We start from the raw sequence: 20,666 nt of genomic DNA, 5'->3' as shown, positions 1-20,666 counted from the left end.
GAATCAAATCTCACTATCTACTCATCAAAATTTCATTTCTCAGTTTAAATTGTATAATGGCTCATTTTTCAGAGCAAAATACCAACAACTTATTAGGTGCTTGTCTCAAAATTTGGACATGAACTTGTTTTACAGTAGAGGACAAAACTTTGATGGTGAGAATTACTAGCTCATGTTATATGTTTTTATACATTAAAAAAAAAATTCCTAAAAGGGGCCAGAAACAAGGATTTTCATGATGTCGGGATGATAACTTGAGTAAAAGTGAATGGATCTCTGAATTTGTACCACAAATTGTCATATCTCAAAAGCAGATTGAGATTTGATTTTTGCAGTTATGACTGGAATAATAAGCCAAAAAGGGCCACTTCAATTTCAGGTCAAAGTCTAATCCTCTGTTAAATGTCTAATCACAGTCAAAATTCAAAGCTTTATCGAGCTTGAATAATGTGTCCACACTTGCACCAATTGTTCAGAGTTTGACATTAGACCAGTTCGTGGTTTATCCAAGGTGTGCCCTGCAAAGCATTTTATTTTAAGGTGAGATGGTCTTGACTGTATGAAAATTTTTCTTACATCAACTGTTTAATCAGAAACTATCTTCTGACAGGGAAACCGTACATAAAAATGTATATGTATTAGTATGTGCTCCAGGGTTGTTTTCTAAAAAATCTCATTTCCGATAATTTTTCTAAATTTATTTAAATTATCCCAGGGTATAAAACTGATCATTCGGCTATTGTTTTTTCTTTTACACCCTGCCTTGCTAAGAGAGGAAGAGGTTATTGGAAGTTCAATTCACAGTTATTACATGACATTGATTACATAAGTATGGTGAAAAAATGTATAAAAGATACTGTGACTGATTATTATAGCTCAGGTGATATAGATGATCCTGCACCTGTCAGTTTATCATGCAATGACCAGATATTTTTTGAAATTTTGAAAATGAAGATTTGAACCATTTCTATCTCTTATAGCATTAAAAAATCTACTAGAGAGCAAAAATTTTCCAACCAGGAAATTGAAAAAGAAATAGTTTGGAAAAAAGTATAAATTCAGATCCAGATGAAATTAAATTTGCTCAACTGAATTAAAAAAAGCTCTAATTGGAGAACCTCAGAGGTAAAATGGTTGATGGTTTAATACTTCGATCCCAGGCTAATTGGCTTGAAAATGGAGAGAAATGAAGTGAATATTTTTGTAAATTAGAGAAAAAAAATTATATATACAAAACGTTTTCTGATTAACGATCAAGGTAATCATATATCAGATCAGGCAAAACAAGAAAATTTCTACAAGACTTTATATACCAACAAGACCATTAATAATTTTGACGACACTTTTTTTCATCATGATGTAAGATTAACTGATGAAAAAAAAGAATCGTGTGAAGGAAATTTGAGTTTTGAAGAGTGTGCAGAAGCTTTCAAAAAGATGAAGAATGGAAAAAGCCCGGGATCTGATGGTTTTACTGTAGACTTTTTTCGAAGTTTTTTTGGGGAGATATTGGCTTTTTTGTTTGTCGTTCTTTACAATATGGTTATGAATGTGGTAACTTCTCTGATTTTCAGTATCAAGGAGTTATTACATGCATACCTAAAGAGGGAAAAGATCGTCGAATTTTAGGTAACTGCCGCCCGATAAGTCTGTTGAATACAGATATTAAGATTGCCTCAGCCTTCAGTTCTGCCATTCATTATAAGCGATTCACAAAAAGGGTTTATGGAAAATAGATTTATGGGTGAAAATACTCGACTTTTGTATGATATTATGCACTATAGGAAAGAAATATGACTGGCTTATTATTACTAGTAGATTTTGAGAAGGCATTTGATTCTATCGAATGGGATTTTTTGAAAAAGGCTCTCAATAGTTTCAACTTTGGACCTTCTATTTGTAAATGGTTTGAAACTTTTTATTTAGATGCAAAAAGTTGTGTTATCAATAATGGTCACATGTCCAAATTTTTTAAACTTAGTCGTGGATGTCGACAAGGTGACCCCTTATCTCCTTATTTATTTATTATTGGTGTGGAATTATTAGGATTAAAACTGAAAGCAAATCCCAGTGTTCGTGGTGTTGTTATTAATGATACTGAACCTCTGATAAATCAGTATGCGGATGATACATTTTTAATGTTAGATGGTAGTGAAGTGTCTTTACGTGAAACACTTCTTTGTTTTGAATCCTTTTACAAAGTATCGGGACTAAATATGAACAAATCTAAGACGAGGGCTATTTGGGTAGGCTGTAAAAGGTATTCTGACCATATACTCTGTCTGGACTTTACTTTGCTATGGTCACATTCAAATTTTAAAATACTTGGTCTAGATTTTTCACTAAATCTTGATAAAATAATAGACATTAATTTTTCCAAAAAAATTATGGAAATTTTTATGATTTTAAAAAGCTGGCAACATCGAAAACTTAGTTTGCTTGGAAAAATTACTGCAGTTAAATCATTGGCTCTTTCCAAAATTGTTCATCTTTTGACCTCCTTGCCCAACCTCAACCAATATATGTTGAATCAATTAAACTCTCAGTTTTTTAGCTTTATTTAGAATGGGAAAACTGAGCAGTTGAAACAAAAAACATTGATTTGTGATATTGCACAGGGAGGACTAAGAATGATACATTTGGAATCCTTTTGTGCATATTTGAAGATTGGTTGGATTAAAAGACTTGCTGAGAATATGGATGGAACTTGGCAAAAAATAATCATGTTGGATTTGCAATTATTTGGTGGTGAAAGGGTATTGAGCCTTGAGAAAGAGAAAATAAAGGAGGTTGCATTAAACCTAAAGAACTCATTTTTGGAGAGATGTGTTTTTTAGTTTTTACAGTGCCTAACCTCGTACTAAAGAAAATTTGAGAGAGATATTATCTCTGGATATATTAAATTTTGTACCTGTGGACGAATTTTCATATTACATTTGTTGGAAACAGTTTGGCCTACATGTGATATGACAGTGGTTAGACATTCTTGATTAAATAATTTTAGTCTGAGAAAGGGAGGAGAGTGTATGGACATTTTGCGACTTTATAAATGATATTTTGTCATGTGAACTTTTGATTAAATTAATATGTATGAGGGGTAAAACAACTATACAAAACATGAGAACAGGTACAAAATAACTCCCAATACATAATGAAATTGCAATGTGGACAACAGATAATAAAACAAATTATAACCACATACTTGTACGAATCAAAAAGGTGTTACATGTACACATGACATACCCATATATATAAACAACCATTCAGATGACAAAGGTGCATGAGGAAAATGGTAGTTGTACAGGTTCATTTATAATTAAGAGGGTAATATCAATAAATAAATGACAAATTAAAAGGGAGGAAATAAACATAATGAATCAATCATAACATAGACATGAAAAGGGGGTTTGACTAATACATAGTTGTTTTACATAATCATTAGTATATATAGGGAACTTAGAAAAGAGGACTAAGAAGGCACTTATTAAAGAGAGAACTTAAGAGATTTAAGTTCAAGAGGGTTCGCCCTCAAGAAGGGAGTCTTCTGACTCTTTCTCTTCTCTTATTGCTTGTACGTTGCTGTTGTATTGTGATTGCTGAATAATAAAAGTACTTGTACTACATCTGCTTATTGATCACGGCCATGAAAGGTAACAGGAACAGATTATCATACTGTTATATACAGTATGTATACAATCTCATAGATCCTCCAGACAAAACATTTATGTCATTTCGTAAAAATTAGGGATAAATTTTTGACAAATAATTTTATGAAGTACTACAGTCTAATTTCTATAATACCAAAATATATAAAGGATTGTTTGAAGAAAAGGTCTGATGACATTTCTTTAAACAATATTGTTGCCGAAGACAATTTTTTGACAGCTCTTTTAAATAATAAAAAAATTAAATTTGTATATAAAGATATGATCAGGGAGATTGTACATATACTTTCAGAGAAATTTTTCAGTGTGAAAATGTTGCTGGTAAGGAAATAGCTGATTGGTCTTTTTTCTTTGTCATACTAGGGAAGTGTTGCAAAGACACATATTTACTAAATTTTCAGTATAAATTTTTACATAGAATAATTCCAACAAATAATTTCTTGTTTAAAATTCATCTTAAGGATACTAAATATTGTACATTTTGTAAAACAGAAGTAGAAACAATTGAACATTTATTTTTTGACACATCAATTTTGAGTATTATTCGAAAGCTATTTAAAAAAAACTTTGATGTAGATTTTGAACTTGATAAGATGGAAATTCTCCTAGGATCAAGTTCTAACAGCTTGTTTTTGAACTTATTAATATTGATTGCAAAAAAATAAATTTTTAAGTGTAAACTCAAGGAAAAAACCCAAATATTGTAGAATTGAAAAGAGTTATGAAACAGTATCAACAACTTGAAAAATATGTTGCATTGAAAAACAGTAAGTTTTTGTCATATGAAAGATACTGGGCCCCTATACATCATGTTTTTCCTTAAATTATAATTGTAAACAGTTTTTGTTGAGTATATATTATTTTTCATTGATTTGTCATTTATATAAAACATTTTCTAAAAAGATGATACGTGGTAACATGTATGAGTCAAAACAGTCTATAAATTGCAAGTATGAGTGTGAGAGTGCAAGGTTTATGTTTTTTATATATTGAGTTTCATTTTTGATAAATTTTGTTTATAATAATAGAAAAACAGTCATTATATTTATAATATTGTTTTGTATTACCCTGTAACACCCTGATCAGGTGGTGATATAGGGTTATGATGTAAAATCCAGGCTATAAAAAAACAAATAAAAAAAAAAAAAAAAATCTAAATTTTGCTAGTGTTCGAGATACAAATTTTTTAAATTACTTTATAAGATTGTTTTTTTTTCAAATTATGTTTTTATTAGGGCAGGGGGGAGTAGGCACTATTTTGAAATATTTATAAAATGTTTCAAAAACTAGTACCACAAAGAAGTACTTGACAACCCAGCTATAACAACTTTGTATTACTTAAATGATTGTGAAAGATTTGTAAATAAATTGTTTATGAAACTCATTTCTGCACAGCTAATAAACCTTTACTGAAGCTATAATGAAATTTTCCAAGATTAATCAATCAATCCATAGACCAAGCCTTGTCAAATCAGGCCACTTTAATCATGCACAATCCCGCTAATATCTCATAAATATCAATAAAAATGTTCAGAAACTTTGATCCCAGGGGAAAACTCAGACTGTGAGTAATAAAATTTAAAGAATTACCCCATAAAAATGAAAGATCGTTTCTCTCAAAAAGGGGCGTTTCTCCAATCAACGAAAACAAAAGTACACTGTAAGCATGCGCATGAAATTGAAAGTTGCACATGACATATTGTAAACAACAATGAGGGAATGGATAACAACGTACGAATTAAAAATATAACAGACAAATCGGTGTTGACATTAGAGGGAGAAGATGGAATTCACCTGATAGGTAAACATTTGATTTTGCGGACTGTCTTCATTTCAATAAACAAACAAAAAGTTATCCAACAACAATAAGGATAACTGCAAACATATGCCATATTGTTTTCATCTGTTTCCGTAACGCCCGTAAGACGATACTAACACCAACATACGGCAATTGCCTTTAAGAGTTAATCAGTTATACAGATCCTCTGATGATTGAAATATTGCTTTGAAAGAAAAACTGAAAACGCCAACTTCACTGTATCAGACATAGTCTAAATTGAACATTGGTATAGACCCTTTCACCGGTCGAGAGGACATTGAATACCTGTACAGATATAGGGAATGAGCTACTTATCACGTCAATGAGTTACCTGAATAGGTCATTATAAAATGTTTACTGTGTCAGAGTAAAATAAAGGACCCATTCCTGTGAATTCACAGGGTCATATGTGATGAGACTTACAAGCCCTGTTCTACCCAGTTACAATTTTAACATAGTATATTAACTACCATCACCTTGCATAAGATTTTGTTTTAATTTTTTAAAATAATTTTGAAATGCACAGAGAATAAACACTTCCACTGAAATACTGTAGACATTTATCAGTCTGATTATAATTAGACCTATCAATTTTCCATCCAGTCTCTGCATGTACTGTATGGAACAACTGATAAGTCTAGTTTATTGGAAATTTATATTCTTTCTGCCTTCCATGGTAAAGTTATGCATGAAAAATTCACGGCTTCCACAAAAACTACTTGCAAAGCTAATAAATACAAATTTTCTCTGGGTTGAATTCCACTTGCCACCAATGATTGGAAATTGGGAATATAGAGCTGGTCAATAGCCAGAAACTTTTAATGCTGTATATAGGGGGTTATTTGAACAAAACTTTTCCCAACTCAATAGTGCTAAACAAAACCTGAAGCTTGTTTTAAACTTTTAACATCTTTCTGCTTCCACAGGGAGAGGGTTTGTCTGGCAATGAGCATGCTCCTGAATATACTTCTGATAGGTACATGAAAAGGTGATATGGCTGGTTATGTTTCAGTTTTTATGCAAGGGATTTGTTGTTTCACAATATTTCATCTTATGTTTATAAGGTCTTAGCACAGATGGTACTATCCAAGTTGCACGAGTTGAGGGATACTCTGACAACTTTTCTGACCTTCCTGGTGGTATAGTAGTGCCACTGCTAAGATTGATAATATGTAGCCAAGGTGGACTTATGCTGTCATCACATAATAATGATGTAGTATGCTTTGTGAACAAAGACAGACTTACTTCTGAAATAAACTTGTTAGGAGGTATGAATTATTTGTTTTGATTTGGTGAAAAAGAGAATAAAATTAGGAAAATTAATTGGAAAGAATGAATATGCAAATTATGATCAAGAGTGCCGAATAATACCTAGATTTAGCGAGTGTGTGGAACTTGTTGCACACACAAGTTAAATCTTAGTGATCATATTTTGGTTATTCATGATAGCCAATTAATTATCCTATTTATTGTAAAGATTTTCTCCATATTTCATTGCTATTTTCAACATAAATTTTAAATTTTGTGAAGGGCGGATTGGTATTCGTGTTGTGACGTTTTGGCGGAAAAGGAAAGTAAAAGGAAGTAAAGCTAAACAGTGTACTGAAAAATACTTTACTGAAAAACAGTTTAGTACATAATTGTGTATTAATTTTGGCAGGTTATTTGAATACTTATAATTTCAGATGTTTTTATTGCCATTTTGTCATTTTAATCTTTAATGTGATTTTTAGTTTTGTGATTTTTAAGGGGGAAAACCTATTGTTTGTAATATCAAAATCAGAGTTTAAAGTATAGCGATTTTAAGCTGCACTTCACTTTTTTATGAATAATGAGAATATAGCAATAATCTCTGAATTTATAGTACATTTAAATGTTTGCAGTGAAAGAACTCCCTATCTATATATATTAAAAAAAAAATAAGGATACTTAATTCATGGGTATCCAAATTACAAAATATTTGAGATTCTTTTTTTCTGTTACAATGTAGACTAAGTTCGAGAACCTGCAGTGTTCACAGCACTTTGATTATAGAACCAGTATATACCATTTGTGTTATGTAAAGATCCAAGTACATATTGTAGAATTAGATGTTATGTCATTTTCATAGTATATTGCCTTCCTAAAATTGAGGAAGTACATTGAAGTGTGTTGAAAAGTTGTGATTGAAAACTTTTTCAATTTTGTCTGATTAATTACTTCCTTGAGTTTAAAGGATCATGTTTTTTTTTATATTTTATACTCTAATACATAGTCACAAGATTTTCCTGAATATTGGGAAGTACTAGTATTTTAGCATTTTACTTATACACAAGGTATCATTAAGACATTAGAAAACTGAGTTTTATTAGTAAAGTATATGGTGACTATTAGATTCAAAATAAAATAGAAGGATTGTGTTTACTACCCAGATTACTATTATCATTTTAAATTATTGTCTATTTTTACCACAAAGAAAATGGAATAAGATATTTATGATTACTTTATTTAGTGTTAAGTACCTTTTAAAGGTTCTACTATAGAAGTGGCAGAGAAGAAGTTGAGGATATTTATTGGTCCTATGGCTAGAGAGAGACGCCTTCTTCCAAGTACACCTGGTGTTGCAGTTTCTAAAATGCCACCTCCAAAGCCGGTACGAAAAGGGAGAAATTTGGTGAGGATTTTTATTTTCATCTGTTCCATGACCTTCAAAGTCTCAATGCCATGAAAAGTTCTTTTTCTTGTTGACAGTTTTGATATTGTTTTGTCTTTTGTCTTGGTTTATTAATTACTGTCTTCATTTTTAGCGAAAGAAGGCAAATTACTACAGTTGGAATAATAGATTGTTGACATTCATCTTTTTATTCTTGCCCATTAATCATATTAGTTTATGAGTTAAATGTCAGTGTTTTTTCAGACATTACCAAATGAAGACAAATGTGACTGGTTCCAAGTTCACCATCCTACATTAGATGAAGAATTATTAGAGCAGTCTACTTCTCCAAAACAGGTAAAGGAAATAAATCTTTTAATACTATTTGAACTAGATAATCTTTTTAAAGTCTAAGACACAAATAAGTGTCCATATGTCCATCCTTCCATTTGTCCTCTTTTTTTATAAGCTCAACTATCCTTAAACTACGCAATAAATTTCTATAGAATTTTATAGAAAGTTGGGCATCTTATTTAGATAATCATTTAATAAAATTGTCCAATTCTTGCAAAGAGGAAATAATATAACTTAACAGTATTGCATATAAGTGGAACTCCTTGTAAATTGAAATAAATTTTGATGAAAATTTACAGGAAGGTGATATACATTGTATAATACAATTTTATGCTTTGCCTAAAAGGGATGGAGCTATTTTTACTCAAATAACATTTGACTTTGTTGATAATGCACCATTACTTTTTTATATTGCTAATGCCTCAACTAACAAGAGAAATATTCAAGACTTCCATTAAAAGATAAAGCAATTACTTCCAACAGAAAGATTTTTAGCTATTCATGTTTCATAGTATTTACATATAAAGGTTGGTGCTGACACTTTCTCCCTATTATATGTAGATGTGCATGAATTTCACTTAACTGCAAGAGGAGATAATCCATTTTCATGGGTATCACATTATTTAAGATTACTTTAGGGGGTATTATTTTTAGCTTGCAGACAGTACTTCTAGATATTACCAGGTACTCATATTATGCTTTCAATGTTGTAGTTGGGAGATTTAGCTGCCAGTTTCCTCACTAAACAGATCCACATGTATACAGATTCACGACTATCAGCCAAACTTACAGATCAGATATTCAAATTCTTACAGGTTAGTGACATAATTTGCTTAGTGAAAGGAAATATCTTAACATGCAGACATTTATGCCTTATGTTTTGGTGAATTCTATATCCTCTTTCTAAAGTTGTGATTGATTTTTAAAAATAGGAAGTGGCAGAATTCCAGAAAGATATCCTGATGGATTATGTAAAGGAAATAACACAGCTTTTAGATGAAATGCCAGAAGCAGAGAGAGATAAACCAATGCATGCTCCATCCATTAAACTATTGGTTGAACTGCTCAGGCAGGTTATGGTAGGAAGAAGTTTCTTTACTTTTACTTCTTTACTTTCGATATGCAAGCTTCTATAATCTGTGACTCAAAAAGTATTGAAGCAATTTTAATCAAACTATGCACAATTTTTATATACATATGGAATATGTGCATCTATACTGGTGAACAAATTTAACAAAAACATAATACAAAACATCACCTGTTGAATTCAGCCATTTTTTTCAGCTGTACAAATTACCATAGGTGAAAACTTTACGCAATTTGTGTTTCTTAACTTGCTTAGTGCTTATGCATATATTAAAGATTTGTACATGCTGACAAATATATGATGATGACACAGGTCCAGACATGTTATCAGTTTATGTTATCCCTTCCTTTTTACCAACAATTACCAACAATTATTGTCCCCCGCAATGTGTCATGAGAGGACATGGAAATGCCGGGAGTCCATCCGTCCATGTTTCGTCCCGCCCATCCGCCTTTTCCACACTTTTTTGTAAGGCATTTACCAATTGGTTATATATTTTGTATGTAGTCTTACTATGAAAATTTACAGATTAAGTTCGACTTTGGTTACAGATGAATGATTTTTAGGGAAGATACGGCCCTTGGACTTAGAAAATTTTAGTGAATTTACAGTTTTCCACACTTTATTTTGTAATGTTTTTACCAATCGAATATATATTTTGTATGTAGTCTTACTATAAGAAGTTACAGTTTAATTTCGACTTTGGTTACGGTTGATTGATTATGAAGGAAGTTATGGCCCTTGGACATTGGAACACTGTTCTTTTATTTACATTATGATTACAACAGCACTACCATGGATAACATGGTCAGCTTGGTATATTTAACCTGCCCAAACCCATATAAAGCACATACATACTGGTAGCTTGGTCATACAACTGTTTCTCCATTATCACCAAGTGTAACTCTGAGTCATGTCTCATTTTTGTACAGTAAGTTTTTGGTGCTTATTTCAATGAAATCATACTTGTCTTATTTTAAGCCTGAAAATAAAGTTATGATTTTATAATTATACACATACCTGGTTATTTGATTTTTAATTTCATACACTATTTGTTTTCAGGATCCTATGTCTAATGTTGTTTTGTGTCTCCAGTTGCTGAGAAAGTTCAGCCATTTTCCACAGAATCTTCGTATGATGATGAAATGTCAGGCTGCTGCTGCAGTGATGGGGTGTATGGCTGTATATTTAAATCAACAGGAAGTACAGCTGAACAGTCTTGATATTCTGGCAAAGATAACTACATATCAATACCAGCTGAATGAAAAGGTATTGCGACACATGATCTTCAATATATCTCTTGCCATACAATTACCTAACATTCTCATCATGGAGGTTAGTGTTATACTCTATTGCTTTATTTTGAAGCATTGGCTGTTTGTAATTTATTTTTGTCAAAATGCCTGTCAGTATGGGCTTTTTGGCTAGAAAAAAATGGAAGTGTCTTATGTAAATCAGCTCTGTGATATTTCATAGTTATAGAAGAAAAAGACGGTCGAAAACATCCCTTTCTTCAACTAATTTAAAGTTAAATTTAAATACATTGTACTCAGTTTGAGTGATTGTTTCTGTCTGTCATCAATCAGTTTCAGGTTTGTATTGAAAAATATTTTTACTAACAAAGATCAAGACACTTCATGATGAAATTTATACTAAAGAACATCATAATTTGGGAAACATATTTGTTTTCATTAACATCATGATATTGGAAGCATTGGTGTTTTCAAGAACATTATGAGATGAAAAACATATGTGTTCTCAAGAAAGTCATAGCATGGAAAAGATGTGTTCTCAAAAACATCAGTGCATGGAAATCATATGTGTACTCATGAACATCATAATATTGAAAATACATGTGATTTCAAGAGCATCAAAAAATGAACTGTCCTTAAATTTGCAATTTTGTGGTTCTGACAAACATTTCATCCTTTGTTGTCATATGCTATGGAATCAACAATGTCATTTCAACATATATATTTTTAAGGTACAGATTAGAGAGACGGGTTTAGAGATGATACTGAGAGCTATGCAGCATCACGATGACCATGAGCACATTTTACAGGCTGGATGTAGGACACTGGCCAACATTACTACAACATTACAGACAATCTTAGATGCATGGCTTGATATATGTATGTATCACTGATGGTATGAATGTATTATAATAGTTGGGAAGGTGGTGGTATAAAACTTTCTTGAAAAAGGAGAAAATGTTACCAGTTTAAATAGGCATCAACATTGCAGACAAAAATGTCACTCATAAAGCTAGACTTAAGATTGTAATCTTGGACTGGAATATGAGACAGGTGTAACGTATGAAGGACAAAGTTGAATATTTAGAATGATATTCTAACAATAATAACACCTTTTGCAGTGTTACATCAACTAGGAATTATTTTTCTTCATAATTTAAAGATGTGAGTTGTGAACAGATTCATCGTCGCTAATAATTATACACAACTCTTCTCCTCTGAAACCACTTGACTAATTAGAACCAAACTTGGTATGAATGGTATCTCAAGAACTAATGTGGGGATTTTTGATTTCTCCAAAAACATGGCCACCATTACTAAAAATAGAACATAGGAGTCAGAGAGCAGATTTTCACATATATCTTCAAAACTGTTAGGTTTAGCTAAATTCTGACACGAGTAAAAGTGTTCAGCATTATGAGATCTATCTCTTGTCATATTTTGGTTTTAAACTGTTGAGTCATGTTGGAGTTATTGCCCTTTTTCAACAATTTTTGCTATTTTTATTGTTATTTCTTTCAAAAATCTGCTCCTCAGACACTGCTTTACAAATTGAATCAAACTTGAAATGAATGTTCCTTGGTGTAATCTGCATAGAACTTATGTGGGGATTTTTGATTTGTTGAAAAACATGGCTGCCTTTACTGAAAAAAGAAAATAGGGGTTAGACAGCAGATTTTTGCGTATATCTCCAAAACTGTAAGGTTTAGCTAAATTCTGACAATGGGTAAAAGTGTTCAGCATGATGAGATCTATCTCTGGTCAAACTTTGGTTTTAAACTGTCGAGTCATGTTGGAGACATTGCCCCTTTTTACCATGTTTTCTATTTTTATTGTTATTTCTTTCAAAAATCTTCTCCTCTGACATGATTTGATCAATTGGAACCTAACTTAGTACAATTGTTCCTTGGTGTATCCTGCATAGAACTGAGGTGGGGATTTTTGATTCGTCAAAAACCATGGCATCTAAAAATATAACATAGGGGTCAGACAGCAGTTTTTCACATATATCTCCAAAACCGTTAGGTTTAGCCAAATTCTTTCAATAGCTGAAATGATCCTTATTATTAGGACTACAAAAGTCTTCAGGGATAAAAGTTGTCAGGTGACTCCTTGTAAGAGTATTTGCCCTTGAAAGGGGGAAAATGATTTTTTTAAACAGTTTTCAGTCAATATCTTGAAAACTATGATAGATTAAAAGAAACTTCCAGTTGTTGAAATGATCCATACGAAAAGTCCTACCAAAGACTTCTTGAGTCAAAATTGTTGGACAGCTTCTTGTTAAATTTATGCTTTTGAAAGGCAAATTTCAACCAGGTGAGCAATTCAGGCTCTTGGGATCCTCTTGTTTTACACCCAGTTAGTGCTTCCAACCATAATCCCTGCTTCCTGTATTTTTAACTCCCTGTTTCTCACCCCTTCAACCTCCATTCCTTGTCCCCTCAACCACTGTTCCCACCCATTTAACCACTAATTCCTATCCCCTTAACCCCTATATTCCCATCCCCCCAGTCCACCCTCCCTTGTAAGAGTTACTGATACTTTTCTACTAGAAAATTGTACAACTTAACTTGATTTTACTCACATTTTTTGGTGTTTGAAAAAAAATGTATTTTTCATATTTTTACAGCATACAATAGTAACCCAGATGTTGAAGAAGGTATAAACCGATATGAAAGTCTTCTGAAACATATATTTTCTACTGCTTCTGCTGTTGTACAAAAGATTCTACAAGGAAATTCAGACAATATTGGTATCCGAACTGAAGGACGAAGATTTCTGTATAATCTGTCCAAAATGACACAAATTTTGTAAGTTCTGGTATGTCAACACTGCAGAACATAGTTGACAAAAACACAACAAAAGAATTAAGTAGTAATATTTGTGACCTTTGATTGTCTGATAAGGTCCACTCTGGAAGGATGTTTTTAAACTGGTTAAGATAATTTTTAATGCAAAACTTGAATTTTTCAGATTTAATTTTTTTTTTGGTGGGGGGGGATGGGTGGGGTTTGTGGGAAGGGGTCTGTACTTTTGTACTTTTGACCTGGTATATATATTTAATTGGAATTACCAACTATTTTATACATGGGATTCCTGTAAGTTCCTAACAAAGATGTAGTGTATGAAAAATTATTTCTAAAATTTTTATGATTTCTGTAAGAACCAAGAAAGAGAAGAGATGCAGAGTTACATTGGAAGATGGTGAAGAAGAAACAGATCAGGAAAGAACGAGTGATGACTTAATCAAATCTTCTGTTCTCATAGCCAGTGAGGCTGAAGTAGAAACTAAAGGAATTCTTAGGCAAGGAGACAAAGCTACTGGACTACGCAAGGTTCATTTTGTGGATGAGTTTTCATTTACAATGAGTACCTGCTCAACAGTGAGTACATGCTCAGAACTCGGCAGTGATGGTGAGGAGGATATTGACTTAGTCAGACGGAGAACCCCAAGTAGTGCCGTGATTGAAGTCACCGAGAGTAGAAAAATGACCAATAGTGAAATACAGAATTTGCAACAGGTATCCGAAGAACTAGAATGTGAGTCGATTATTCAGTCAAGAGTCAATTTGCAATCTGACACTAATGAAGTTGAAAATGAGACTGAAACAATAAAACAGGATTTTGATAGTGAGTTAGAAAGTTCTGAGGAGGTTCAGAAATTAGAGGAAAATTGTAACCTAGAGGAGTTAAGTGATCTTCAGAATCAGTCTGATTTAAAAGAGACACCTGAAAACAGTTTTTGTGAGGGTTCTTTGAAAATGCAAGAAAGCAGAGATGAGATGGTAGATGAAAGCATGCGTTGTAACATCAATGATTCATCACAACACACAGAATTTGAACTGTTTTCTTCAAAATTTAGAATAGTTGATTCAAGGAGAGATGGACAGTCGTATGAATTTCCCAAATCATTTAGTGTATCTGATGTAGAAGTACTTACTAATGTAATTAGATTAAAGGTATGCTGTTAACCCAACTGTCAAAGAAATGCCAATGCTACCTCAATATGCCCTTATGTTTCAACAATCTTGAATTATAAAGACTAAACATGGTACAGTCCTTAACAGCCTCTTATGATATTTAAGGTGAATTTATTACTCATGTAAACATTTATCAATGGATTTTGACAAAACTTAGTTAATCTTTTGTCTCACAGAGAATTTAAACCCTTACTTATATTTTGTTTAGATCAAAAGGTCAATTTTTAATCTCTGTGCCCTAGTATCTTACCATCAAGTATCAACTAGGTCTTTAAATGACTTATCTCAAACAATACACATGTAGCCCTTTTAAAAAAATTTTGAGCCTTTAATTGTTTTTATGATCAAAGGTTAAGATCAGGGTCATGTGGTCAGCTTTGAAAATTTAATATTTTGTGTTTTTCTAGATTGTTGAGTATGTAAGCTGCCTTGTTTATGATGGCAATGACAAACAAGCTTTAAAGGCCATAGACCTTCCATTGTTAGATTTATTAGAGAAATCCAAAGCATTGCCAGAGTTAATTAAATATGTACAACAGCAATACAATCCCAGTAAAACACTGTTAGATATTGATACATCATATTTAATTGGCATTATTGATGCTGTCAGATACACGTAAGTATGACAATAGTCTTCAAAATAAGACATTGTAACAAATTCCAATCTATCATAAGCCTTCTTCCTATCCTATGTTTTCAGAGTATCATGAATGTTCTGTTGAATTATTTTTACCCCGTCATCAAAGGTGGAAGCAGGTCTTGTCCATCCATCTATCCGTAACCCTTCAGCTTGTCATTGCACTCCTCTGAAACTACCCAACAGAATTTCTTGAAACTTGGTATGTAGCAAGAACACCATATGTAGTTGTGCATTTTATCAGGAAATTTTTATTTTTTGATTTTTTTTTTTAGTTATGCCCCTTTGAACTTAGAAATTTTACTGATAATCATCAGTCATCATGTATCAGCTTGTAATTGCAACTCCTCTAAATCTACCAAACAGAATTCATAAAACTTGATGTGTAATAAGAAAACCATATATAGTTGTGCACATTATCAGGAAATTTTGATTCTCTGATTTTTTTTGGGGGAAATAAGGCCCTTTGAACTTAGAAATTTACCATAAATCATCATGTATCAGCTTGTCATCAAAACTCCTCTGAAACTACTGAACAGTTTCATGAAACTTAGTATTTAGCAAGAACACCATGTGTTCTTGTGCATATTATCAGAAAATTTGATTCTATAATTTTTATGGGAATTATGTTCCGTAGCACTGTATATCAGTCTAGATTACTTTTTTCGTTGCATTTTCCTCTGGAACTGTACAGCTACAGTGTGATGCAGGTCCAAACATTGATTGGTCTAGCTTGTTACAATTTAAAACTTTGTGTGTGCTGATATACATATGTGTTGTAGTGAGTCATAATAATTTACTTCACTTTTTCAAAGAAATAATTCATTTGTATCATTGTAGCATTAACAAAATGATTTTGAAAATCAGACTTCCAAGTTTGGAATAATATGCACCTTTTAAGTTATCTTTTGTCCTTGGAATTTATATTGGAATCTTGGAAGTGCCTATTTTGACAAATAAGAAACAAATAGTGATGGTTATTAATGATGAAAGTTCCTATTAGTTTAAAAGAATGTGAATCTTCAGAGTTTTATCAGAAATTACTACCTGTATGATGTAAGGGTATTTTTCTACATTATTCATATCTATCTTAGTAATAGACTACTGTAAATTTAGGAATTGTTTATACAATGTTTTTATACCTCTTCTTGACCAATAACTACTATGAAGTAAACCTCCTGTTCATTCATCCATCTTATTTTTCTTTTAATAAACCTTAAAGTATAGGTCAAGTTTGATTATTGAGAACATTGCATTTATGGTAAAAAAGTTATGACCCATATTTGCTTATGTGGTTGTCTCCCTCTAGTTATTATTGCTTTAACTGGATAGGTTACACTTGCATTTACACTCCCCATAAATCTACATGTATATATTTTTAGCTCACTTGGCCAAAGGCCATGTGAGCTACATGTATTGCCATCACTTGGTGTCCGTCATTGTCGTTGTCGTCGTCGTTGTCAACAATTATACAAGACTCTTCTCCTCTGAAACTACTTGACTAAGAACCAAACTTGGTATGAATGTTCCTTGGGGTATCCTGCATATAAGTGATGTGGGGATTTTTTATTTGGCAAAAAACATGGCCGCCATTACTAAAAATAGAACATAGGGGTCAGACAGTAGTTTTTTCGCATATATCTCATAAACCGTTAAGTTTAGCTGAATTCTGATATAGGGAGAAGTGTTCAGAATGATGAGATCTATCTCTGGTCAAATTTTGGTTTTAATCCATTAAGCCATGTTGGAGTCATTGCCTTTTATCAACGATTTTTGCTATTTTTAATGCTATTTCTTTCCAATATCTTCTCCTCTGACACTACTTGACCAATGGAACCAAACTTGGTATGAATGTTCCTTGGGGTATCCTGCATAGAACTGATGTGGGGATATTTGATTGGTATAAAAACATGGCCGCCATTACTAAAAATAGAAGATAGGGGTCAGACAGTAGTTTTTCACATATATCTCCTAAACCGTTTATCCAAATTCTTTCAATAGCTGAAATGATCCATATTATTAGGACTACAAAAGTCTTCAGACTCCTTGTAAGAGTTATTGCCCTTGAAAGGGGAAAAATGACTTTTTTTAATAGTTTTCAGTCAATACTTGAAAACTGATAGATTAAAAGAAACTTTCAATTGTTGAAAAGATCTTGTAAAAGTCCTACCAAAGACTTTTGTAGTCAAAATTGTTGAAAGGCAAAATTCAAGAAGGTGAGCGATTCAGGCTCCTGGGAGCCTCTTGTTTACTTTTTCCCATTATGAAATTAGTATGTATGTACTGGTAAATACAGTGTGTATTGCATAAAAATAGCATTGCATTAACCTCTTGTATACCTAAAATCACAATAATTGAATGCAATACTTTCTAAACTTATAGTAAAACATTTAATAATCCTATTTTTCTAGTTCATTGTTGCCAGACCTCATTAGGAAAGCATTACTAGATGTTGTGTTAGGGATGACAAAGAATAAAGACCAGATAGTCATGTATATTGCTGTTGAAGGTGTTAAATCTGTGTTTCAACAAGAAACTTTAGCCTCAGCAGTTACTGGTAAGGGAGATAATCCAACTTAAAGATTTTATTTGTTAAGTAACAGTCCATATAAAATTCAGATATTGCCTATTATAGAGGTGCTTCATGGTGTAGAATAACCCACCAAACAAACAGTGCCTTTTTAGCTCACCTAGCCAAAGGCCAAGTGAGCTTATGCCATCACTTGGCATCCGTTGTCGTCATTGTCGTCGTCGAGGACAAATTTCAAAATATCTTCTTCTCTGAAACTACTAGACTGACAGGTTTTCTGCACAAAATGACCGTTGGGATTTTTGATCCATGAAAAAACATGGCCGCTGTTATTATAAATAGAACATAGGGGTCAGATTGCAGTTTTTTGCAAATAACTCAAAAACTATTGCTTTTAGCAAAATTCTGGCAGGTTAAAATTGTTCAGCATTATGAGATGGACCTATGCCGAAACTTTCAAAATGATTGGTCTACTGATGTAGGAGTTACGCCCCCTGAAACAGTTTTTTTTGCATATTTCGCATGTGCAACTTTGAAAATCTTCTTCTCAAAATCCATAGCACAGAATTCAATGAAAGTTAGCATTTATGTTCCTTAGGGTACCCCACACAAAATGGTTGTTGGGATTTTTGATCCATGAAAAAACATAGTCTTTGTTACTAAAAATAGAACATGGGCATCACAAGGCAATTTTTTGCAATTAACCGACGAACTGTTATCTTTAACAAAATTCTAGCTGGGTTTGTGACATGCATGAATCACCTCCTGTCTGATTTTTATAAAGACTGATACTTAAAACCATGTAAGAGCAACTTCTCAAAAACCAGTAAAGTGATTTTGATGAAATTTGACAAGGAGGTTAGATATCGTACATAGATGTAATTATTGTCAGGATTCCAAGGGGGGAAAACCCAACTAAAGGGATTTTTTACATTTAACAATTAACTCCTTTTGATGTAGAGTGCTTTCTTTGTGAGCTTGATTACAATATTTCTAGTTCATGTAACATTCATAAGATAGATTCATCACCTTACTTATGATAATATTTATTTTTCATGTGATAACAAACTACTAGTACCTGTATTCAGTGTTTGATATTATGTTTCTAGTATCGCTTTACATATTACTAATCCTTACTGTAGCCATATTTGTATTTGCCAATTTATTAGTCAAGGGAACTCAAGGTTTGAACCCTGTCCGTCTGTTCGTCAGTCATATGTATGCATACATGCATATATATGCATATACATGTATATACAATTGATATTTCGTACATTGCTTTAAAGCTGCATTAGCTGCCAAATTTGTTCAATTTTGATTCTACTGAATTTTGCTGAATCAATGAAATAAGTTTGCAGTAATGCAATTGAAGCAATTAATGTCGATATATACAGAATATTGTGAAAACATCGTTTTTTTAATCAGAGAAGGTTGATAGGTCTAATCTAATTATTTTTCGCCATTACTCCCGAAGATTGCTGACAGGCCATTCACCAGGGTTAAAAATACTTTAATCTTGGTAAAAAAATAACAATAACGAATACACAGGTAAGCACATGTCTTGTTTTCATTTCATGTCATCTATTTCTTGATTAGTTTTCAAATAAATACTGACCATATTTGAGCCGCATTATATCACAATACGTAAATTTCAAAAGGATTCTTGCGTTATATTCAAACTTTTTTCTTTTACACTTGAGTCTGTCTTTCTTGCTGTTGAATAACCACTTTCACTTTGCAATCAGATTTGTTATTAAAGAAGCGACCCTTACAGCACATGCACGGATTAAGGTCACCAGAAGTCACATGCATACGAATTTATCTAGGTCGATTTTTTGTCTTGCAAGACAATAAATATATAGACACCTATTTCATGTATTTAATGCATTTTATTTGTGGGTATCAAATGAAATTGTACAAGAAAAGTACAATTTAGTAGAAATAATTCAAAGTTAAGGTAAATTTAAAAAAAAACGAAAATTTACGAAAATGACAGCTAATGCAGAACTTTACATTTATGGCAATTTACAGTTCAAGTGTCAAATTTTGTTCTGGTTTGTTGATTTCTTGCCTCTGATATTTGGTTTACATTGACAGGTTGCAGATTAAGCTTGAATTGTTTCTGATCTGTTGAATTTTTACCGAGTTATGGCCCTTGGACTTAAAATTATTGTAGACTCAGTTTTCCATACTTTTCTCATGAACAAATTATGCATAAAGTTTGCATTCTGTTCTCCTCAACATAAGGTTCTTAGTGTAGAGGACTTTATATTGCAACATGCACAATGGCAAAAAAAATGTATCCTATATGAAAAATGGTAATTGACAATTCAATTTGAGAAGAAAATTTGATTAAAACTGGATGCATTATCATGCTACAACAACAGTATTTTTCTTTTTATGCTATTTGGAAATGACAAATTTGACTTATCAATATTGGATTTGGTAAACTGGGATAATTAATTTGGGATACTAGCTTCAGTGCATGCTGCTTAGTACATCTTTGCTAATTAGATTGATTTACTTTGTGCATTTGTCTAATATGAGCCTCTTTGAAAGTGTCAAAATTTAATACACCATCAAAAGATATGCATCCACGCCATTTACAGTAAGAAAATATTGACGTCTTAAAACAAATCAAGAGAGACCATTGAAGAGAATAACACCAAAATTTCAGTCAGTTTTTTGTCTTAATTTATTATAACATGC

The 20,666-nt window shown here is 32.2% G+C and overlaps 1 protein-coding gene across 5 annotated transcripts in view; it reads left to right on the top strand.

Annotated features, from left to right (window-relative positions):
• Positions 1 to 5,339: 5,339 nt before the first annotated feature.
• LOC148627270 (uncharacterized) overlaps positions 5,340 to 20,666 on the top strand; it is a 28,572-nt gene continuing 13,245 nt past the window's right edge. For 4 of the 5 annotated variants that reach the window (XR_015920103.1, XR_015920102.1, XR_015920101.1 and 1 more), the window contains exons 1-12: positions 5,340 to 5,466; positions 6,549 to 6,752; positions 7,995 to 8,137; positions 8,381 to 8,473; positions 9,184 to 9,285; positions 9,403 to 9,549; positions 10,620 to 10,826; positions 11,542 to 11,689; positions 13,440 to 13,620; positions 13,974 to 14,769; positions 15,198 to 15,406; positions 17,839 to 17,984. Coding sequence is in view for 1 of the 5 variants with exons in the window: in XM_088570635.1 (XP_088426761.1) it covers positions 5,385 to 5,466; positions 6,549 to 6,752; positions 7,995 to 8,137; positions 8,381 to 8,473; positions 9,184 to 9,285; positions 9,403 to 9,549; positions 10,620 to 10,826; positions 11,542 to 11,689; positions 13,440 to 13,620; positions 13,974 to 14,769; positions 15,198 to 15,406; positions 17,839 to 17,984 (2,458 nt within the window). In the remaining 4 variants the exon portion in view is untranslated. The remainder of the gene's footprint in view (positions 5,467 to 6,548; positions 6,753 to 7,994; positions 8,138 to 8,380; positions 8,474 to 9,183; positions 9,286 to 9,402; positions 9,550 to 10,619; positions 10,827 to 11,541; positions 11,690 to 13,439; positions 13,621 to 13,973; positions 14,770 to 15,197; positions 15,407 to 17,838; positions 17,985 to 20,666) is intronic. The other variant, XR_015920104.1, reaches the window with a different exon arrangement.

Source organism: Perna viridis, chromosome 1, assembly GCF_037379345.1.
Source record: "Perna viridis isolate PV_CMFRI_1.1 ecotype Kerala chromosome 1, ASM3737934v1, whole genome shotgun sequence".
Taxonomy (NCBI): domain Eukaryota; kingdom Metazoa; phylum Mollusca; class Bivalvia; order Mytilida; family Mytilidae; genus Perna; species Perna viridis.
The sequence above is the reverse complement of the archived record's forward strand: the minus strand, read 5'-3'. Positions and strand labels throughout refer to the sequence as shown.